The 22789-nt window shown below is 50.8% G+C and overlaps 2 protein-coding genes across 4 annotated transcripts in view; both read left to right on the top strand.

Annotated features, from left to right (window-relative positions):
* UNC5B (unc-5 netrin receptor B) overlaps positions 1–8579 on the top strand; it is a 55175-nt gene extending 46596 nt beyond the window's left edge. Inside the window, exons 8-17 of one of the 2 annotated variants that reach the window (XM_065671031.1) lie at positions 76–108; positions 1243–1437; positions 1880–2272; positions 2717–2804; positions 2894–3062; positions 3177–3410; positions 4328–4477; positions 4750–4914; positions 5004–5188; positions 5667–8579. In XM_065671031.1, the coding sequence (XP_065527103.1) occupies positions 76–108; positions 1243–1437; positions 1880–2272; positions 2717–2804; positions 2894–3062; positions 3177–3410; positions 4328–4477; positions 4750–4914; positions 5004–5188; positions 5667–5832 (1778 nt within the window). In that variant the 3' untranslated portion in view covers positions 5833–8579. The remainder of the gene's footprint in view (positions 1–75; positions 109–1242; positions 1438–1879; positions 2273–2716; positions 2805–2893; positions 3063–3176; positions 3411–4327; positions 4478–4749; positions 4915–5003; positions 5189–5666) is intronic. The other variant, XM_065671032.1, reaches the window with a different exon arrangement.
* Positions 8580–11662: 3083 nt separating this feature from the next.
* SLC29A3 (solute carrier family 29 member 3) lies at positions 11663–21318 on the top strand. 2 transcript variants are annotated; one of them, XM_065671029.1, is made up of 6 exons: positions 11663–11772; positions 12606–12849; positions 16989–17071; positions 18107–18333; positions 19475–19637; positions 20361–21318. In XM_065671029.1, the coding sequence occupies exons 2-6, from the start codon at positions 12622–12624 to the stop codon at positions 21028–21030; spliced, it is 1371 nt and encodes a 456-aa protein (XP_065527101.1). In that variant the 5' UTR covers positions 11663–11772; positions 12606–12621; the 3' UTR covers positions 21031–21318. The 2 variants fall into 2 exon arrangements, with proteins under 2 accessions (XP_065527101.1, XP_065527102.1); XM_065671030.1 differs by lacking the exons at positions 11663–11772; positions 12606–12849 and adding an exon at positions 17610–17746 and having other exon boundaries at positions 16985–17071.
* Positions 21319–22789: the final 1471 nt, after the last annotated feature.

Below are 22789 nucleotides of genomic sequence, written 5' to 3'. Positions count from 1 at the left end.
CCTTCTGTTTCATTTCATCCCCATCACACCATCACCACCTTCACCATTTGTTTTCTAACTTTTTTTTCCTAACAGATAAGAGAGTTCTAAGCGAACCCAAAAGCCACCGTAAGTGCTCATTTCATGGCCATTTTGTTTCTTTGTGCGGCATTGCTTTGGCTTTATTCTGTTGCATCCATGGTAGGGTTCCTCAGCAGCTATGGAAGCACAGGGTGGGAAGAGGGAGCAACTAAAGGCCACCCCAGAACTCCCGTGTATATTAAATCATGTGCTCTGCTTGAAGCTATAAATTGACCCATTTTGCATCCCTGCTCCCATCACCCTTTTGCTGCCTGCAGTTCTTGGGTGCACCACAATGCAGACAGTGTCCTGCACCAGAGATACTCCGGGCATCGTCACCCCACTATGAGGACTCCATTCCTTGAGCTGGGGGGCTCCCAGGGTGTATCAGGGTTCCTGTTTCTTGCATCCACATGGATGAACTCAGGGACAAGGTGACACTTCCCAGAAATGGCATAGTCCTAACGTGTCTGAGATCATCAAGCTCAGGACTGGGCTTCACTCCAGCACAAAACTATAGAAACCAAGAGATGTGAGCAAACATGGAGGGAAGAAGGAGAGGAGGATGGGTTGTGCATGCTCAGCTCCTGGTGCTGGAGGCTTTACAATGCTCTGCCTTCCTTTTTCATCCCTCTTCTTTCTGAGCAAATATATTCAAGCTATGCCAGGCATTTAAAGATCAAGAGCCTTGTGGCAGGGGAAGGGAAGGTGGGAAAGCTGAGAGGTGTCTATATAGATACAGTGACACTCAATCATTCCAGTTGGATGCATAGCTCAAGTACATATCTATGCGATGCATTGGATAGGCATTGCATTTACTCCTCAGGGTTGTCTCTGTGTGGGATATGAGGGTTGATAGCTACACAAACATGAGCTGCACAAACCTAATGTTTCTGTGATTCTTGGTGCTCCGGTAAAGTTTGCATGAGCTGTGGCAAAGTGTCCTCCAAAGGTTTGAGGGGTTCTCCTCCATCTCATTCTCTGGCATCACTCTTGACTTCTGGACTGCTCTTAGGAAACACCCTCCATCCTCCTGCCACAGCTTTTACGGGCGGGCCCAGTACACATCTTCCCCTTTGTGCCTGTGTCTCGAGTTAGTGGTAGGGTTGAGGAGCACTGGTGGGTCTTGATGTGCATTTCTGGCGCTCCTTTTTTCACCTCCATTTTTTGAATCTCTTCCAGTGCTGGAGGCCACAGGCGATGTGGCCCTGTATGCCGGGCTGGTGGTGGCCATTTTTGTCTTCATCGTAATCCTCATGGCTGTGGGGGTGGTGGTGTACCGAAGGAGATGCCGGGATTTTGACACAGACATCACAGACTCATCAGCTGCTCTGACCGGAGGCTTCCACCCTGTCAACTTCAAGACCTCCCGGCACGGTAAGAGCTACATTCCAGGCAGGTCCTGCTCACCAGCTCAAGCCCAGGTAGAAGGAAAGTAATGCTGCAAATCACAGTAGGGTGCAGGTCCTCAGCGGACGCCAGCCTGAATTTTCTAAGGGAATATGCTGGTATTTGAAGGCTGAGGACGCCATGGAGGTGGTCAGGTGTTGATGGTGGGAGCCAGGGAAAAGCATCTGCGAAGCAAATATGGTAGATATTTACTGTAGGATACTCAGTGTTTCTCACTTAATCATGATGCTCAGCAGTTCCCTTCCAAGTGGTGGAAGGCAGACGTAGCCAGGAGTTCACCCACTGTACCTCCTGTGCACACCTCTATCCCTTCCTAGGCATGGAGGCATCTCTTCTAGTCAAGCAATGCTTTTATGTCCTCTTGTTTCCACTGCCATCTTCATCCCACCTGTGTTTCCTCCTCCCACAGACAACCCTCAGCTGCTGCACCCCTCAATGCAGCCAGACCTGACGGCCAGTGCCGGGGTGTACCGCGGCCCCATGTACGCCCTGCAGGACTCCTCAGACAAGATCCCCATGACCAACTCCCCCCTGCTAGACCCCCTGCCCAACCTTAAGATCAAGGTGTACAACTCCTCCACCGCCGCCTCCTCGCCAGGGCTCCATGAGGGGACAGACCTGCTCGGAGGGCTCCCCACCACCGGCACCTACCCCGGGGACAGCACCAGGGACAGCCACTTTGTGAACATGCGGAGCAAAGCCCTGGGCTCCCAGCATCTCTTCAGCTTGCCTCGGGAGCATGGCAACAGCGCCAGTGGCACCTTTGGCTACTTGGGGGGAAGGCTCACCATTCCGGGCACTGGTAAGCCACAGGCTGGGGAGTAGGGCATGTTTGGCTGCTGAATGATCAAGGAGTTGTTCTTGTCCCAGCAGACTCGCCTGCCATGAGCAACCCTTTGCTACCCCAAAGCTGGCTCAGGGGAGGAAGGCAGCAAGCCATTCCCAAGCCAGGCTTCTCAAGCTAGAGGTCAAAGTCTCTCGGGACTTTGCTGGCTGGCCTTACCATTGACCCAGGGCCAGTTCCTTGCAAAAAGACGCAACCTGTGGTTTTGCTTCCTACTGCAGTGGCCTGGCTCCTCTGCGTAAGCAGTGCAGCTGAGGAACATCTAGAGATGTTTGTCCTGGGGTGCTCTGGGCAGCCCTATCTCATTTCTGTCCTTGTGCTTGCCAGCTGGGGTAGAGGGGTAGTTTCTCCCTGGTTGTTTCTCCCTTGTTTTGTGACTGATGCCTGTGTGTTCCATGCTAGGGGTGAGCCTGCTGGTGCCCCATGGTGCCATTCCCCAGGGGAAGTTCTACGAGATGTACCTGGTCCTCAACAAGGCAGAGAGTGCCCTGTAAGTCACAACTTGCCGCCCATGCTTCTGCTTTTTGTTGGTTGCTGTGAGGCTTTCTTTCCAACCGGTATCCCCTTTCCCCTCCCCAGCCTGCCCTCTGAAGGCACTCAGACAGTATTGAGCCCAGCGGTGACCTGCGGACCCACTGGCTTGCTCCTGTGTCGCCCTGTTGTCCTGACCATTCCCCACTGTGCCGATGTCGGCTCCTCAGATTGGATTTACCACCTGAAAACACAGTCCAACCAGGGAAACTGGGAGGTAAGGTGGTGGGAAGCCAGCCCCTGTAGTCAGTAATGACCATGAGCATTGCAGGACACAACCCCCTGGATGATGTGCTGACCCCCATCTTTGGTTTCCCGTCTTTCCCTGCAGGAAGTTGTGACCTTGGATGAAGAGACCCTCAATACTCCCTGCTACTGCCAGCTGGAAGCCAAGTCTTGCCACATTTTGCTAGACCAGCTCGGCACCTATGTCTTCGTTGGAGAGTCCTACTCCAGGTCAGCCATCAAGAGGCTCCAGCTGGCGATCTTTGCCCCCACTGTTTGTACTTCCCTGGAGTACAGCCTCAAGGTCTACTGCTTAGAGGACACGCCAGATGCTCTGAAGGTAACCTTACCTTGTGATGCTGGTGTGGGCTTGCCCTGCTTCCCAAAGCTGTTTGTGCTGGTGGCAAGATGCTACCTGGTGCCTCTCAGGATGGCCTGGCCCCAGGGAGCAGACATCCTGATGCAACTGCCTGCAAAGTGACCACAGTGAAGTAATAAGCATGTTTACTGTTTTCCCTGTCCTTCCTCACCCTCTCCAAAGGAAACAATGAGGGTGTTGCTTAGCTCCTTTACTGGGCTCCCTTTCTGCAGAGATTACACAAGAGGTTTTGCTGCTGCTGGGTGAGCTTTCCCCCCCACAGAAAACGCTGCTGTGAATTGCATCATTTTTCTATAGATCCTGTTATTCCTGCATGGAGACGTGTCTCTCTCCTAGTTGGGAGGTATTTGTGACATAGGTAACATCGAGTGCAAAATGGGAAGCTTGAATTTTGATCCTTAAGGTATATGGACCACTGGTGCAGTGGCTGTTTAACTCCCTGTGACTTGTTCTGTAGTGTCAGGATTGCTTTAGTGCCTCTAGGTGGAGATGCAGGCAACACTTTGGCTCTTGGATTGAATTGTTCTCCTAAGAGCTGCTGGTAAAATAGTGGGGTGGTGTTAAAAACAAATAGGATGGCACTCGTGAAAAGTGTGCCTGACCTTTGTGTTGGACCTTTGCATTGTCTGAGGAGTACAGAGGCATATCCTGATTCTCACATTATAAACTTCAAGTTGTAGGTGGCACTGGCACATGAGATGAGTTGGCAAGTTCTTGGAGAGCAGCTGTCAGGGTGGCAAAGGCTGCTTTCCTGTCTGGGCTTGTTGCTGCTGCTAGCTCCTCTTGTCAGGAACATACTTAGCTTTGGGTATGGAGGGAGGAGAGGAGCAGCCCCTGCTTTTCATATGGTCTCACTCTGCCTGTCGTATTGCCTCCAGGAGGTGCTGGAGCTGGAGCGCACACTGGGTGGGTACCTGCTGGAGGAGCCCAAGCCCCTGCCCTTCAAGGATAGCTACCACAACTTGCGTCTCTCCATCCATGACATCCCCCATGCACTATGGAGGAGCAAGCTGTTGGCCAAGTACCAGGTAAGGGGCAGAGGCAAGTCCAGCTGGGGTCCCAGACTGGGGACACCATCCTCAGCCAGGCTCCGTGGGGTTGTGAGTGCCCTGGTCTTGTCTCCAAAGTTGTCTCCCACAGGGATGGAGGAAGTGGGACTGGTTTTCAGGTCTTTTCTGGTGGGATGCTGTCTGTAGGGTCCCTCTGTCCCATCTTATCCGCATGGGGTGGCTGGAGGGAGTGGGATCTCCCAAGGGATCTCCTGGAGCTTTCACTGAGCCTGTGCTTTGGTGGTCCTCAGGAAATCCCTTTCTATCACATCTGGAGTGGCAGCCAGCGAGCCCTGCACTGCACCTTCACCCTGGAGAGGTACAGCCAGGCCTCCACGGAGCTCACCTGCAAGATCTGCGTCCGGCAGGTGGAAGGGGAAGGGCAGATCTTCCAGCTCCACATCATGCTGGGAGAGGTGAGTGGTGGGCAGGAGGGGGACAGCACAGGGTCATGCTCAGGAGCCGCTCTGTGCTGCAACATCTCACCCTGTTCTTCGCCTTGCAGCATGCCAGCTCCTTCGACACCCTCCGTTCCCACCACAGTGGTACCACCACCACCACCACCCAGCTGGGACCCTATGCCTTCAAGATCCCCCTCTCCATCCGGCAGAAGATCTGCAACAGCCTGGATGCTCCCAACTCCAGGGGAAATGACTGGAGACTTCTCGCCCAGAAGCTCTCCATGGACCGGTGGGTCTCTGCATGCTTTGCTTTCCTGTCCTGTGCCCTAGGCAGAGGTGCTTCACCTTGCCCTCCCTGCTGAAGGCATCCAGCTAGGTTACATCCAGCTATATAGGTCTGCCCATAAATACAGATTTAATGTCCATAGTTATACCCATCTATATCCGTGCATCAATCTGTGCCACTGTCATGGGTTTCTTGTGTAATTTATCTGGGACCATGCTTGTGCTGTTCCTGTCTGGGTTCAACTCCGAGGACCAAAGGAAGGGAGGGTAATTTCAGCAAAACAAAGGTTACATTGCTTTTGCATGAATGCCAGCTCTGTGTAAAAATGGAGGGTAGTTTCTCAAGGGCTTTGGCATTTGCGTTATGCCATTTCCATCAGCGTTCATCTTGCAAACAGGTTTGCTGCTCTAGCGTGTTCCTTCCTTTCATCCCTGAAGGGCACTGCACCAACCTGGACTTTCTCCCTGTTTCCCCTCTGCAGGTATCTGAACTATTTTGCCACCAAAGCCAGCCCCACTGGGGTGCTCCTGGACTTATGGGAAGCCAAGCACCAAGACGATGGTGATCTCAACACCCTGGCCAGTGCCTTAGAAGAGATGGGCAAGAGTGAAATGCTGGTGGTCATGGCCACAGAGGGAGACTGCTGATGATGCTCCCCACGGCTGGCGGGCCGGGAGGATGAAACAGGGGGTGAGGAGGGGGGACCCTTCCCGACAGCGGGGGGAGGCACATCCATCCCCAGGCAGCAGCTGAGTGAGGAAGGGCCGAGGCCATCGCTTCTCCCTCCCTCCCCGCATCACTGTCAGCCTTAGAGACCCATCCTCAGCGTTTACAAGGAATTCCAGTGTTACGCAGCATTCCTCTTCCTCCTCTTCCTCCTTCTCCTCATGGCATGGGGAGGAATTAGGGCTTCTCGAGTTGGGATGGGGGCTTTCCTTCTCCTTCTTTGTTTGGGTTCCCCTGCTCCTCCTTTAATAGCATTTCTGCATTGAAGAGATGAGTACAATCTAGTCGAATGGCTTGCTTCTGGCAAAAGCTTCAGACAGCTTAACAGGCAAACAAGACAGAAAAAATGGAAAAAAAAAAAGTTTCTTAGGAAACGCAAATAATTTATTATCCAGATCTTTGGATGAGTCCTTTTTAAGAAAAAAAAAGAAAAAAATTAAAAAAAAAAGATTTATAAATCTTTTTTTTTGTGTGTGTGAGAGCAAGAGCGTTGCCATGGTTGGGGTGGCAAAGAGATTTAAATGAACACACTTTTGTAGGGAAAATCATGGAGCAACACATGTTTACATGTCCTGGGACCCCCGGGGAGTCCGTAGGGTAAAGTGCCTCTACGCCCCTCTGGTTCAGGGCCAGCTGAGACCCTCCACAAGACTTTTTCCTTGCAAACTCCCCTTTCCCCAGCAGCAGTGCCTGGAGCAAGGGGTTGTCTCTGCCTGCAAGGATGAGTGAGGGGTTCTGCCCTGCCTTTAGGGTTCAGGGGGGAAGTGCATCTGGATATGGGTGTTTTTAATGAATTCTTCCCTGGCATCGTTTGGGGGAGCTTTTTAGGATGACTACACCTTCATTTACATAACTTCAGTACAAACCAAAGATTTCAGTCCTGCACCAACCCACAGGCCAAAGGCCAGATGTTTTAAACCCACCAGGGTTTTTGCAGTGAGCACCCCAAATCTGGGCTTGGTGGTCAGAAGGAGGTGATGAGCAGGTTGTGCCAGGGGTCCAGGGAGAGCAGAGGGTTGGCAGGCCAGGATGCAGCCCCGTGCAAGCTGTGTCGGTTTTGGGTCCGTGTGCTCGTGCCTGTTTTTTGATGCAGTATTTCAGCAGGAATCTGGGGAGGGAGACCTTGGTATCTCCAAGTTGCAAGCCAGGCTGAGCATTTTCACGCAAGGGACAGCATTGTAAGAAGTGATAGGGTTTCCATCCTCTCATTGCAGCTCCTTTTTTTTTTCTCCCCTGTAATAGACCTTTTATAATGATGGAGAAGTTGTGGGATGAATAGAAAGTCATCAAGGGGTAGGCAGGAACAAGGTTCCTTGAAAAGATACGGTGTTTCAATGAAGGTAAAAATTTAGATTGCTTGCAGATAGAAATAGTTACTCAGCGAGTGCTATATCTTAGAAATGTCTGTTTAAAAATAAATAAATGAATAAAAGGATTAGACTAGATCACACGTCAAGGCTGTGGAATCTCCATCAGTGGAAGTATTAAGAGCAGGATCTGAGAGCAGGTCCTGCTTTGGGCTGTGATGAGCAGTGTCCTGGCTGCAAAGCCCTGGTATGCTGTTACAGGGTGCCTGCAGCATCCTGCATCACACTGGGGACTGGAGCAAACTCAGGACTTGGGGAGCCATGCCGTGACTGAGAGCATCACCTTTGAAGGGTGGCTCGGGAGGAGTTTTCAGTATTGCTTGGGCACAGGGATGATTCCTCTCGGCAGCTCTTGAAGCAGCGATCAGATACGTAGAACCCTGTTGTACTTTGGGGTCTCTGGGATTCCTTTCTTTCTGTGTTTTCAAGGTTGTGGGAGAGAGGGGATCTCTTTCCTCTGTGCTAGATGGAAAGACTTCTGCTGGGTGAGCTCCTGTGTCACGTGGGAAGGGTTTTGTCCGTCCTTTAGGTTGCATTTGATCATCCGATTTCTGACACCCCATCTCTGAGCTGAGGCGGAATAAGCAAATTTTGAAAGAAGAATTGATGGATCAAACCAGCTGCTGGCATTTTATAGGGCTCCTTTCTCAGTGCTGGGATGCTCTCTGTGAGATGAGATGCTCTTCTTTTGGGTTGTGTCTGAATCTCTCTCGCTTTCATTCCCACTGTCTCTGGTTCATGGATCACTGCGCTGGCATGTGCACTCATCCGTCCGTCCATCCATCCATCCCACCCGTGGGTGCCTCTGCCTCCATCCCCATCTGTCTGTGTTCGTCTTCCCCTTCTTCTGGCAGGCAGCAGCCTCCTGGATTCACTGACATGCGTGTTTGGGGAGGTTCTCCCCATTTTTCAGACCAGGGAACCTGCAGAACAGGGGGAGGCAGGGTTTGCTCCTCACCCTCGTCCTCTGAGTGCCTGCTGCCCATTTCGCATGGGAGCCAGCTCCCAGGAGCCCTCCATGCCTCCCTCCGTGACTGGGGGTTTGTCTGCCCAGGCATTTTGGTAAAGGCAATCCCATGATCTGTGTCATGCTGGCAGTGTCCGTCTCTTGCTCTGCAATCTGTTTCCATATTTATATGTCCGGGGATGGGCCTAGCAGCATCCTCTAAAACTGCATCTGTTTATTCTGTAAACTAAAGAACTGTAAATAAAGTTTAGCATTCCTATTGTAACAAATTAATTTTTATGCAATAAATTATATTTCCTAGTCTAATAAAAAAAACAAACCAAAAACCACAAAACCCAATCTGCTCACTTCTCTTGTGTTCATCACTCATGAGTTCCTGCTGGGTTTGGCATCTCCAGGGATTTGGATTCAGCTTGAGCAGCAGCTGCAGCATAGGGATCTCTGTGAGCATCCCTTCAACCTGTTTTTGGGTCGGATGCTGCAGGCGTGCCAGTGGCAACAGCAGAGGCTGTTGCTGTCGGAGTCCCTAATGGAGGTAAGCTGTAGCAATTGATTTATGGTTTGTTTTGGACTCGCATGGGTGATTACAAGGCAGGGACTAGTGCTACAACCATGTCTTATGGGCTAAGGCACCATCTCTCAAGTAGTTCATTTTCTTCCTTGTGGGATATCCTGCAGAAAGCAATGCCCCTTCCAGCAAGAACTAGGACCAGGGTGCCTAGTTTGAGAGGGGGAAAAGGAGTATGGAGCTGCAGTCTGTAACTTGGGCATCCTGTCCTCCAAACTCTGCCTTGCTCCTCTGCCTCCTTGCCTTGCCCCATCCCCTCTTTTGGGACCACCTCTGCCATGCTGCTTCCCTGCCTTAGTTCCATCACACTGGCTCTGCCAGAGTGAAGCCAGAGGAAGCAAACCCAGAAGGGTTTGCAGGGAGAGGTGAGGTCTTGCTGCCCCTGCCCACTCTGCCTGGGCCACTTGCCTCACTCAGCTTGTGGGGACAAGGTGCCACCAGGAGATGACAGTGTTTTTCCTACTCCAGGTAGGTGTGGGTATTCTGCAACCAGTGAAAAGAAATAGGGAGGAAATTGCTGCCCTGTCACGGCAGCAATTGTACCAGAGCCATGCAAAGATGCAAAACCCTCCCAGCTGGGCTTTCTAGCTCTAAATACAATGCTGAGGCAGATACTTTCTTAGAAGTAATAACCTTTTGTTTATGTATTAATTCATTTAACCTCTGTCTTCCAAGTTGCTTTCACTGGGCACCTTTTGTACCCATCTTTCCAAGGGCTTATCTGTGGGTAGCTTTGACCAACCAGTACCTGATTTCATCTCCTACTGAAACACACAGCTTTCTAATTCCCTGTAAAATTAAGCTGGCCCAAGTCTTCTCTGCAGCTGACACACTTAATTCAGTCCCCGTGACAGGTTCATAAGTGACTGCCATGCCATCACTAAGTGCTGACAGATTTATCCTGCTGAATGCCTGGAAGCACTGGAGCAGCCCATATCAGGGTCTCTTGAATTTCCTATTGCATGTTCAGGAAATTTCCTTTAGGCCAGTCCCACTGGATTTTACAATTAACCTACACCATGAGTTGCCCCATACAGTGGCAAGCTGTACCAAGGAGTGGAGGTACCTCCTCTGTAAGTCCCACTTAACAGTTAATTCCAATCTCTTAACCATTACTTACATGCCCTTTGCTGCATTACACCTCCAGCATGGTGTGGGCAAGCAGTGCTATGGCTTGCCTGGTAGTCCTTTGGGATAATCATGAAACCTTCCCTGCTCCTTCAAGCTTGCCTTGACTCCAGGCCAGCGCAGGACCTGTATGTGGGGTTGGGGTGGAGGGGAAACAGCTGGAACCCCACTTTGAGCACAGGAGTGTCCCTAAAATCTGCACCAAGCCCACGTGGAGGTCTGTGTTGCAGAGGGTCTCTCAAGTAGTACTGACTCAGGGGGCTTCTCATGGCTCCAGTTAAATGTGAACTGTCTTTGTTTCCCCTACTCAGCTGTCACGGTCCCTTGTGTTGATACGATCTGAGGCTCTTCTCCAGCAGTGGGTTTTTTGACATGATAGACAGCAGCAGGTCAGAAATACCAGGCGAATCTCTCTGAGCTGATGGGTTACTGACTCGGATAGGCTGTGCCATCTCCTCAGGTGCTTTCCCAGACTAGCATGTCAGTGCAGATGAAAATCCCAAGCAGAAACCTCTGGAGGGAAACCCATGTGCTCCTCTCAAGCCTTTCCACTTCAGCACATCGCCGGTGGGTTGGTCGTGTGCTTCTGCTTGTTTTGCTCACTAAAGATCTAAAAAAAATAGAGCGTGCATATGTCTGGGGCTATTTTGACATCTGCATGTCCAGGGCTGTCCGGTATGTTCTCCTTGAAGGCTCAGCGAGGCTGGAGTTGGGTGGTGGCTGGCCCTGGCTCCCAGGTGGTGGCCAGCTTTGTGTGCACTGGTGCTGCTGGGAGGTGAGGTATCTGGGTTGGTCTGCATTTGTCCCGTAGGCAGTTGTACATGGAAAAAAGTACAGACTAGACCATCCTGGGGCCTTCTGAAAAAAACAGGGACTATTTAGCTTCGGTGAAGAGAAGCTGGATATGTGTGCAATGGAGGAAAAAGCATTACCTTAGATAGAGGAGACGGGAAGGCTAAGGGTAAACAGCAACATGAAACCTAAAATAAAGAACTCCACTAATTGCCAACACAAGTGCAAATGAATTGGCGAAGCACATCTGGTTGTAATGGGGTTGCACAAAAGCTGGGGTCCTACCAGTTTATAATTTTTCTATGCAGCTGCCCACCTGCCAAGGAGCCAAACCCATCTTTAGGGAAGGAATACAGGAATCAAGAGTGGGGGAGAGGAAAAAGGCCAATGAAGTTTTCCTTCACAGTTCCATGATGCCCTAAAGGTGAGTGTTCGGAGGAAGTTGAGGGCTTTATAGTGAAATTCATCCTCACGGGCCAGTGCAGGAAGTGAAGCGAGTAAAATGTCCTGGCTCTGGTAAGAGGCCCCTCGTTCTACAGAAGAATTCCCCATTCCCCACGCTCACATCCTCAGGAGGGGATGATGCACTCGTGCTTTGGTGACTTCCATCGAAAAACAAGTCCTGACGAATGTTGCTATTGCTATGCCGTAAGCTAGGCCGTGATTAACACTGATTTTGAGAGAGCGTTTCTAATTTAAACACGGGGGGGGGGGGGGGGGGGGGGGGAGGGCAGTGCTGCTTGCCGTGCACCCGCAAGAAGTGAAATAAATGATTGTTTTAAAACATGGGGAAAGAGGGAGAGTGGACAACAAAACCCCTAAACGGGAGAGTTAGGGGCTACTGCGCCCGGGTACCTCCGGCATGCACCGCCTCCCGTCCTCGCCCCACCGCGCCGCGCCGCGCCGCGCAGCACCGCCCGCAGGGCCGGGCCGGGGCTACCCCACCCCCGGCGGGGCGGAGCGGGGCGGTCCGGCCCGGCTTGACCCGGCTCCGCTTGGCTCGGCGGGGAAGGAGCCGGCGGGGCCGTGCGGTGCCCCTGTAAGTGCTGCGGCGGGGGGGTCCCGGGTGTGCCGGGAGGGATGGGATGGGATGGGATGGGATGGGATGGGATGGGATGGTAGGTGGCTGGCTGGGCGCGCAGAGGGATGCGGCGCTTCCTCCTCCTGAAATCGAACGCGCTTTGCAGAATCCCTCATTTCCGGCATTATTCTCTTGCCCTGCACTTGCCTCAGCCGTGGCCGCGGCGCCGTTCTGCCGAGCCTGGCCGTGCTGTAGTCGTTTACGAGTCATTTTGTCCAGCCCGGCGTTGCTGCGGGAGTTTGTGGTAGTTTACGCTCGCCTTGCAAAGCCTGCTGGCGTTGCGTCAGTTCACAAGTCGTTTCCCAGAGCCCGGTGGTGGTATGGTAGTTCATGAGTCATTTTACAAAGGCTTGGTGGTGGTGTATTAGTTTACAAGCCGGTCTGCAAAGCCTGGTGGTGGTGCATTAGTTTACAAGTCATTTTCGAAAGCCTGATGGTGGTACTGCGGTTTATGCGTTTCCCTGCACACCCCCATGGCGTGGGTAGTTTACAAGCTAGGTTTTTTGGAGCCTTGCATGAGCTGAGGTTTCCTGCTTTGCAAGGCCAAAGGGCTTGGTTAGTTATTAATTATGGGTGGCAACATGGGTGCTGTGGTGGCAGTGCCTGTCTCTGCCATGTCTTAGTTCCCTCCTCCCATATCTTCGTCCTTGGGCTGAGCTGGTTCAGCGCGCTCATCCAGCATTTGCTGGGTGATCACAGGCCAAAGGAGCAGGGAACCACACACAGCAGCTTGTAGGTAACAGTTTGCAACCGTCATGGGTAATATCTTTATTGGTGGTTGTTTTCTGCAGCGTGCCAGCACCAACCATGCACCCGGATGAGGAGCCCGTGACAGAGGAGCCCTTGTTGGGTGGATACAGCCAGCAAAAGCCAAGCGACCGCTTACATGGGGCCTATGTTATTTTTTTCCTCCTGGGCGTCGGGTCACTGCTGCCCTGGAATTTTTTCATCACAGCAAAGCACTACTGGATGTACAAGCTGCAAAACTGCTCGGATCGGGCAGGCCCTGTGGGACAGCAGGCGTCGGATCTGCAGGTGAGTATGCTGCTTTCAAGGCCTTAAAAAAAGCTCAGCTCCTTCCCAACTTGCTCTTTTTTCCTCTTCCACTTTCCCAGAAGGTGAGTGAACGTCCTCTGGGGTTTTGCCTGCTGCAAACCAGGGGTAGAGGTGTATTTGGGGCGAACGAGATAGACGCTTAAAACCAAAAAGCATAGCACTTTGTCTTTTCCCTGTATTTGAAGTGCTAAGTTTAAGGTGCATTTAAAAAATCTAGGTTAACCTGCCCCTTAAGCAAGGCTGCCTTTCATAGGATGATTTCTGTGGTGCGAGGTGAAAATCTCTTCCTGTTTTTATCTGTCCTTCACGCTTGGTGCGCACCCAAGCCCCATGGGGCTCTGTGCTTTCCCAGTGGACTCAGCTGCAACTCCCTGCAGGCTGGGAGATGAATTGCTTTTAGCTTCTGGCCCAGTGGCAAGGCATCAAGCATGCGTTAGGCAGTTTCTCCCTTGCACTGGCTGGTGCAGCATGTAATTTATTGGAAGCAGCAGCAGGGCTTTGCAGGGACACCAGCCCTGGACCACATGGCTTGTGATAGTCTCAAGTGCCCCTGGATGCTTTACTGCTCTTCCTTCAAGATCTGGCACATGTGACCGGAGTATCTCCTGCGGTGATAAACATCTGGCTTTTGACATATGGGACGAGCAGCTTGTCACGGGGTCACTGATGAGCTGACCTTGGGGTGGCAGGCTTGATGGCCTCTCTTATTTCTCCCCCCAGAAGCTGCCTTCTCTTGTTCCTCCTGCCATGACAGGATTATTTCCCTGTGCCCCCCCGACAAAGCAAGGGTATTTCTTTGGGGCTGGAAAAAGTATTGGCATGATGAGGCTGCATTGTATCCTCTTCTTGTTACCAAGCTTGTTCAAGTGGTTTGGGCACATTTTATTTTTATATAAACACAGAGCCAGGTGTGACGCTCAGGTTTTCTCTATGATTTCTTAATATGGCATCCATGGCTGTTTTTATTTTAATAGTTGTTAAGCCAGCTGTGTTTTTGATGGGGAGGAAGCAGAGTGTCACCAGCGGTACTTGTACTAGGATGCTGAAGTACCAGTGTGCTGGTATATATTGAGATACTGGGTGGATGAAACTGATGGCGAGCAAGTGCCTGTGGTGCCCGAAGACCATAAATAGGCTGTTCCTGTGCTGGCAAGGGTGCTCAAAAAGGGGGTGAAAGGTGCTCTGCCACCACGTGGCATGATGTCCTCCCACAGTCCCTGTATCTCACCCTCTCCACATTGCTTCTACATCGTGCTTATGTGAGGCAATTCTCGAAAAACTGGTTTCAAGTAGCGTAAGTATCACAAGGTGTATTCTTTCTAAAATCTCTTGCACAGCTATATTCCCGGTCAGATCATCACTTCAAAAGGTGTTCGAAGGATACTACTTTGTTGGATACTACTTTGTTTCTCCTCTTTCCGTGTGGCCAAGGTGCAATGTTTTTTACTTCTCTGGAGACAAGCAACCTGGTTTTTCCATGGCAGTCGAGTCGACCAAAAATAAACCAGTTGGCCCCTGGGATGGCGAGCCACAGTGCTGCGGCAAGGAGGGCTTACCTGCAAACCGAGCTCAGCTCTGTAAAGACGCGCCTGTGACTGGCAGCCTGCTTTTGGCTCCAGCCTGCTCGCTGCTGCTAATTTCATGCCCTGTGCTCCAGGTAACGCTCCGGTGCCTTCAGCCGCCACCATGGGCCTGGGTTGCTTTCCCAGCCTGGCAAGAGCCCAGCTGCCGAGTCTGGGCTAGAGTAGACTAAAAACTACTTTGCAAAAGCACCTTGGCAACAGTGGGAAGTGCTGACCACCACTGATGACTAATTTGCCACTGCAGTGCTTTGTTCTTGTTAGTTTTTTCCTTTAAGGTACCAAGTGCATGGCACGCATCATGGCATGTGTTTGAAGGTGCTATAGTTAATATAGGGTCAAACGCTTCCATTATGTGCCTCGGCTCCATGCCTGAGGTATGACACCTTCACCCATAAGAAGCAGAGGTGGCAGGAAGGCAGCTTTGGGCAAGGAGGAAGATGTCAGGTTGGCTTTCTGGATCATCGTTTGTTATTAGCTAGGGAAGCTGTGACAGTCTTTCAGTGTTTGTGTTTCCCCTCTAAAACCATGTTGGCCATAAGGAGCTCAGCCCTTGTGAGCAAGGGATGCCCAGAGGAGATGAGCTGGCCAGTCAGGGAGGGCTCAGCAGAGAGAAGAACTAGGTATATCTTGCATAGCCAAAAATTTGCTCTGAAAGCACGTCTGTGATGGGTGGGAATAACCCATATCAGGAGAAGAGTTACCGTTTGAGCTGGATTAACACCTAATAAGCAAGAGCAAAGAGGTGAGATAGGTATGGGGCCTGATACTTTCCATTGGTCTGGTCACGGATTAAATTTGTCACTGCCATTCAGCTGCTGCATTAAAAATGTGGTGTGAGGACTTTCCTTCTTCACAAAAATAATGTAGTTGAAACCTTTCTACTCGACTTTTCTTTTCCAGCAGGGTTTGACTGTAGCTAAGGCAGCATAAAAATCCCCGGTGCCATGCAAGCTCCTCAGTTTCTCAAATACTTCACCAGTTCTCTTCCCACCGCTGATGTGAGCATGTTTGCTGGGAATGAATGAAGGTCTCCCCAGGGGTGCTTGAAATGCAGCATCTCTGCCAGATTACTTCGTGTACCCTTCTGCTTTGTGAAAACATTATAAAGTCTTTTTTCGTCCTCAAAAGAAAATTAACTATGAAGTATACTTAATATCCCCAGGCTGGTTTGGTGGTTTGTTTTGAGTAGGTTGGTTAAATAAGTCATAGTTGTAGCAGCCAACTTTGCATTTTGCTGTGTCTTTTCTCCTGTGATTCACTGTATGGCCGTAGACCTTTGAGCCTGCTGCTTTGCCAAACTGATGCTGTTAAGTGCAGGCATTTATGTCTCTGTCTATATGGACCCTCTAGGAGTGATTATTAGATTTCTCATTGCTTACAGTAAAGCTCTTAATAGGGAAGAATAAATTAACGTGATTGTAAACCGATTAAATTACTACGATGCAAAGCTGAAAAAAGAGAGTTACATGCAGAGAAAACGTGCCAAAGTACCTTCTTGTGCTCAGATGCAATGTGGCCCCTTCTCTGTAGCTAGGTAACTGAAGAAAATGAAAGCCCATTGCAGTGGGGGTGAATATGTAGGTCACCCTCTTTGCAAGCATCGTCCTACCTGCTGGTTGAGATTCCTGCAGAAAAAAAATGAGGAGATTTAGCACCTCAAGGGAGACGATGGAGCAGACACGTTTTAACAGCATAACACATAAAATGGATTGGAAATGTAAGCATTTGGCTGCAATTTTGGCAAAGAAATCTTTCTGCTGTGGTTATTGCTTTCTGTGTGCCCAGCCTAAACTCTCTGCGAGGTGGGCTGGTGACTATCGACTGATGCTGCAGCCAGCTTGCTTGAATGATACACAAATCCTTGGAGTAAATGTGTGTTGAGTCTCAATATAGTTTTTCAATGAGTTTTATGCACACGGAGAGGGAGACCAGGTGTGAAAATAATGTCCGTGTGTCTCCACTTTGGCTGCTTTTGCCCAAGCATGTTCTCAGGCATGCTGTCCCAGTCATGCTGTGTGGAGAGAGATGCACAGGTTTGCTAGCCATTGTGGACTTTCAAAGCAATTGGCTAAAAATATTAGTGGTTTTGTGTCCTGATTTATAACAAACAGCCCTCACAGAGAATAGGATAGAATGTTCATGAGGTTTGTCCAGGATGCTGGAGCCAGCAGGAGAAATTCAGACCTCCTCATTTTCAGTGCTGTCCCATGTGGGCAGTGCGGCAGTAAGACAGGGATTTCCTTCACCATTTTTGCTTCTGAATTTATGTCCCTAATTTCCTGAAATATTCCAGGCTCTATGGCTGTTGCAGGATGAAAAAGCCCGGGGGGCCACTTCCTGCTGTTGGCCTGAGCAGTTTTGTAGCATGTGCTAAAATGCAACAAGGTGGACACCTGCATCATAACCCCCCATGCATGCTGTACCATGCTGTATTTAGGAACTGAATTCATGTGTTGTTCTCCCACACCTTGTTTGGTTGGTTGCTTTTGGGTTTTGTTTGTTTGGTTGGTTGATTTTGTTTTGTTTTCCTGGCAGGACTTTTTTGAGAGTTACATCTCCATTGCTTCAACTGTGCCCTCAGTGCTGTGCCTGATCGGAAACTTCTTGCTTATCAACAAGTAAGTGCTGCTCCATTCCAAGGTCAGCCGTTACCTGTGGCTCTCCCCAGCTTTGCCTGTGTCGCTCCTGCCTTTCTCTGGCTTCAGCTGTGGCTCCCAGCTCAGCCTCCGCTTCCCTTGTGAAGGGAAGCTTTGGGGTACACAGGGCATCGTGAGGGCAGCCTTCTTTGTGGCCAAAATCTCCTCATGTGTCCTTGCCTGAATCGCAGCCAGCTGAGATGAAGCGGGATGAAGCACTGTGCACCGTACCAGCAGCACCCATGCTTGGAATTGTTTTGAGTTGCACCACTGTAAATAAATGTATAATAAATTCCTTGGTTAATTGCTTGGCAAATGTTCTTTCATCTTCAAACTGCCATCGTTTTCATCAGGGGACTGGCTAAGGACTGCTGAGCTCACCCAAGCCAGGAGTAACACCTTGGTCTAGTCCTACCAGCTACTGCACTGATTTAAGAAATGGATCATCTGTGCCACATCACAAGCTTAACTTCTGTCTAACATAGCTGTATCCCTTTGTTTGTATCCTTCTTTATCCCAGATCAAATTCCTGCACATCTGTGGGCAAAGGGGAATGTGTTTGTGTGCTCAGTCTCTAGATCTCAACTACAGGTCCAGCTCCCCGCCTCTCTCTCCTCTCTCCTGCCCCCCGGCCAGCCCATCCACTCTCCTGGCTAGGTAATAAGCAACTTTCTTGCTCAAACAAGTAATTATCTTGCCTGGGATTGCTTTCACCCAGCCTGCTGTGTTCCCCAGGCAGGCTTTATCGCTGCTGCTGTTCATTGCTCCGGTGATGGAGACAGGCCCTAATTTCTGGGAGAAATGGTTATTTACAGCTCGGCTGGGCTTACAGGCTTAGTGTTGCTGGTAGCAAAAGTGTTGACATCTAAAGGCTTCCGAGAAAAATAGTTACTTTTTATTCCTCATCTCCCCTCGCTTTTCTTTGATCCTTCTCACAGCAGAGGGGTTGGTGTCCTCTCATCACACCTTCACATTATAGTTCTAAACACAGGAATGTCACCGTCCCCTTGTCCCCAGGGTGCCCGCCAGTGTCCGGATCCTGTCCTCCCTCTTTGTCATGCTGGCTGTCTTCCTGGTGATCACAGTGTTGGTGAAGGTCGACACCTCCGCCTGGACCACCTGCTTCTTTGCCCTCACTGTCGGCTGTGTGGCCATCGTCAGCAGTGCCTCGACTGTCTTCACCAGCAGCATCTTTGGTCTGAGCAGCTGCTTCCCCATGAGGAACTTGCAAGCGCTGATCTCGGGTTAGTGTCCCTCGGCCACGCTGTCCTGGTGGGATTCTGCTCTTTCACAATCCTATGGCTGGGTAGTTGGTTTTCTTTCTCTCCTGCATCTGGTGTTTTGTCACATGGGGTTTATTTTAGAAATGTAACTTTGCCTTAAGGATAAAGGGAAGTTTCTGAGGAAGAAACATACTCAATCACATGAGCTGGTGCTTTTGTTTCTGTAAATACCCATAAACCAAAGTGCTGAGGGCTCATCAGAGAGGAGAGCAGTGGTCCTTTACCATGCCTGCCTGGGGGGTGAACACCCTGCAGCCAGCATGACAGCTTGACCTCATTATTTGTTCTGTGTAGGGAGAAGGCAGGAAGGAGCTGGAGGAATCATTGACTTTGCATTGTTTCCTCCTTTCTGTTCAGCATTTCCATGTGTTTCCATCAGTGATGAGAGGCATGTTGGGAGCTGTGAGTGATGAGCTCCCTGGAGGTTCGATAACATTATAAATGGGCTGCAGAACAGCTGACAAACTAAGATGGGAAGGGGAAAAACATCAAAATGGGAGTTTTCCTGGAGCCAAGACAAGAGTGTTTTAATGAGTGTAGCCCAGTGGGGGAAGTCACTGCATCCCCGAGATGGCATACCTGTTGCTGGCGGCTTGAACTCCTGACTGGGGGAGTGTTTAAGAGGTGTTTATATGTGTGCTGGTGGAAGGCAAGGTTTAGGCTGTGGGCAGGGTTTGGACTTTCTCTGCGGGACTCAGCACATGCAAGCCCAACAGGTTGGGTCCCATCCTGACCCCTGTGTACTGCCATGTTTGTGTTGAAAGGGGATGCAGGATGGGACCTTGCCTGCGATGTAGTGCCACAAATAACTGTGTTGCAGCAAGGTATGGAAATTGAGACAGGGTGGTACGTGCAGCTGCATCCTGTGCTGGGTTTGGGACCAGCAGGGGTTGAGCTGCTTTTCCTGAGGGGTTTGTGCATACCAGGAGGTATTAGTAAGAGGATGCTGCTGTCTCTCATTTTCCCCTCTGCATTTAAGTCCTCCTTACTGGAGTTGCTGTGGGTTGCTCACTGCCACCTCCATGTCTCCCAGCTGTGCTCATCTCAGTCAGGCTGGCTTAGTTATAGGCACTGAGTTCCAGTTCTCTGGTCTCTCATACAGGTCAGGCCATGGGTGGCACCATCAGCGCCGTTGCCTCTGTGATAGACCTGGCTGCAGCAGCCAATGTTACTGACAGCGCCCTGGCCTACTTCCTCACTGCTGACATCTTCATCGTCTTCTGCATCATGATGTACCTCCTCCTTCCCAGGCTGGAGTACTCCAGGTGTGTGCGCGTGCCTGCTGTGGGCATCCCACATCCCATGGGCTGAGAGGGTTTACGACTGTCGATGCCAAGCAGGGTTGCTGGGGGCACCCATGGGATACCTGCTGTGCCAGTCTCTGCCCCGTCACCCCCCCAGCATCCCATCCTGCATCCTGCATGCTTCAGCTCCAGCGCTGGGCTGCATCAGCCACACTTCCCCATGTGACCGAAACCACAGACTGAAACTGGGCATCTGGCCCAGCATGTGCTGAGTTTCTGGCAAGCCTCACTGGGGGATAGAGGGTGCTGATGCCGGGGCTTCTGAAATGCATGAAGTCAGCAGAGAGTCCTAGACTGGAATCAGCCAGCTAGGTGGGTCCTTGTAGGGCATCTGTATCTACAACATCATGCAGCATCATGATGTGCGTGACCCATCGGTCTTGTTTATGTGTGCAACCCCTGAAACCACCTGCCCCCCTCAAATGCCTGCTACAGTGGGTCCTCTTTCTGAGCTACTGAGGGTGGAAAGGGATACCACAGTGGGGAAGAGGGGATGGTGGATCCCTGAGTGTCACCTCCCCTTACAAGGTGAGAGCTGGATGTGTGATAGGGGTCACTGCAAGCACCTTCACTGGGTCCAAGACATCCCTGCATAGTCAGCTTCTCTCCTGCTCTCTCCAAATCTCAGTGTGTGTTCCTTCCACATGCACTTGGCTAATAATCTCCTTCCTTCTCTTTCTCCAGGTATTACATGAGCAGGCAGGAGGAGAGCCCTTCTCTGGCCACTGTGCCACCTGACAGCTCTATGGAAGACGAGGCAGAGCCAGAAGGCACCACAAGTACCTCCTTCCTTGCAAAAAGCACAGCTATTCCCCCGCTCCGCCCCATCCTGCAGAAGACTGCTCTCCTTGGCTTCTGCCTCTTCTACATCTTCTTCATCTCCATCATCATCTTCCCTTCCCTCTCCTCCAACATTGAGTCGGTCAGCAAGTCCTCGGGAAGCCCGTGGAGCACTAAGTACTTTGCTCCGCTCACCAGTTTCCTCTTGTACAACTTTGCTGACTGGTGTGGGAGGCAAATCACTGCCTGGATCCAGATGCCTGGTCCCAACAGCAAGCTGCTGCCTACCCTTGTCCTCCTCAGGACCATCTTCCTCCCTCTCTTTATCCTCAGCAACTACCAGCCCCGGGCTCAGATCCAGACAGTGGTCTTCAACCAAGATGTTTACCCAGTGGTCTTCACAGCACTGCTGGGGCTGAGCAATGGCTACCTGGGGACACTGATCATCATCTACGGCCCCAAGATCGTGCCAAAAGAGCTGGCTGAGGCGGCAGGGGTGGTGATGACATTTTACCTCATGGTGGGGCTGGCTGTGGGGTCTGCCTTCTCTGTTCTCATTGTCCACCTCATTTAGAGGAGCAGCTGGGGGGAATGCCCTTGGTTTGTGGTAAAGTTGTGAGGTATTTAGGATTTTTTCCCCAAAAAGCCAGGCCCACCATGCTGCCTGTCTTGCTGGGGGAAGAAGGGGTTTGCATTCAAGAGGAAAGTCCTCCTTCTGGGAAGGAGTGTCCTCTGTGCCTGGGAGGTCCTGTCAGACATTCATCATTCTCCATCTTGACTGGAGCAAATGGACCAAAAAAGCCTTGTCCTCCCCAAGGAGCTCAGGGAAGCACGGGGGGCACAGGGAAACCTGGGTCTCACCCCATTGCCAGTGGGTAAGGGTGGCTAGCTGGTGCCACCACGCTGGTTTTAAACTGAAACCAAGGCTTTTGATGGCACCTTGGGATTTGCTGCCTTATCGTTTTGAGTTTACCCCTGCAGTGTTTTGGTGATCTCAGGGGGATCCCCCTTTGTCAAACTCGGATGCTGAACTAAAGGGAATTTGAGCCCTGGAGCACCTTCAAGGCAACTTTGAGGGCAGATAGCAGCCACACCAGGGAGCAGGGCACCATTTCGGGTGTATGTATTTATGTCATACATTTGTGCCACAACAAAGCATATATGAGGGAAACCTTTCCATTTGGACTTGTGCTTGCTTTAATTTTACGAGATTGAATTGAGGGATCATCCACTCCCACCACAGTGCTAGTAGTGCCAGGGCTGTGTGTCATGGCCAACCCAAGATCATTTCTTCAGCTGTGACTGTGGTGTGATGGTTGTGGACACCAACTTACCTGTCTGCAGCTGAACCCCAAGGAAAGCGAAATGGTAAGTGGCCCTAACCTAAGGTTTTTGAGGTGCCTTTAGTCTGCATTGAGAAAGGTCTATAAAAGCCAGGGAGAAGTATTAGGCATTGATGTGATGTTCGCAGCAGAAAGCTGATCAATTTACTTAGGTGGTGTATGGTCTCCAGATGTTTTCAGAGGGGTGAGCTACTTGTGACACCCAAAAATATGGCCCACACAAAGAGGGCTGGCTTTTAAAGTAGCTTCCATGCAAGTACACCGGGGCAATTATTGTATTTATTTTCTCAAATGGTGTAGATTTGTGGTCTAGGAGAGGTGAAGTGGGAAGCAAGGATGTAATGGCATAACTTGGCATTGTGGATGATGCCTCAAGGATGCTATCTATGGAAAATACTTCCTTTAAGACTGGGTTATTAGCAGATGTTCTGTTAATGGGATGCTCTCAGCATCTTCTGCTTGACAGAATAGCAGTGAAGCTGCTGGTTTGAGTTGCCAGGCTGTCTCTTTGCTGTGCTGGATGCGGTAGTTAGTGAGAGGAAGGATGCAGGGCTGGTGCCTTTCCACCTGCGCCTGCCCTGGCTCTGCTGGGCGAACAGCAGGGATCAATGGTGGTTGTTGCCATGGGGTGATGTGTAGGCTTGATGTGTGCTTTTATATAAATCCTTTCCAATCTTTAGTTTGGGCTTGTTGGCAATACAGACACAGTTTTGCTTTACGGCTGATTTTTTATTTAAACATAAAATCCAGACACGGGTAGAAAATTTACAGGGTGTGCAGTACCGAGGAGCAGCTTTACAGCACGCGACTTTGAATGTGTGGGTTTCTAATCCTGTTGCTTCAACAGGTTTGTAGCCCTTCAGCCCCTGACACTTGGCCAGGGGCTGCTTTGGCAAAGTGTTGACCCAGGTGAAGGTCCACATCATCTTGAAGGGCAGCCCAAGGGCTGAGGGTGGTGATGCTGGCCAGCCAGCTAGGTGCTGCTCATGG

This window comes from Lathamus discolor, chromosome 3 (genome assembly GCF_037157495.1).
Source record: "Lathamus discolor isolate bLatDis1 chromosome 3, bLatDis1.hap1, whole genome shotgun sequence".
NCBI lineage: Eukaryota > Metazoa > Chordata > Aves > Psittaciformes > Psittacidae > Lathamus > Lathamus discolor.
This window is presented reverse-complemented; position numbering and strand designations above follow the sequence as displayed.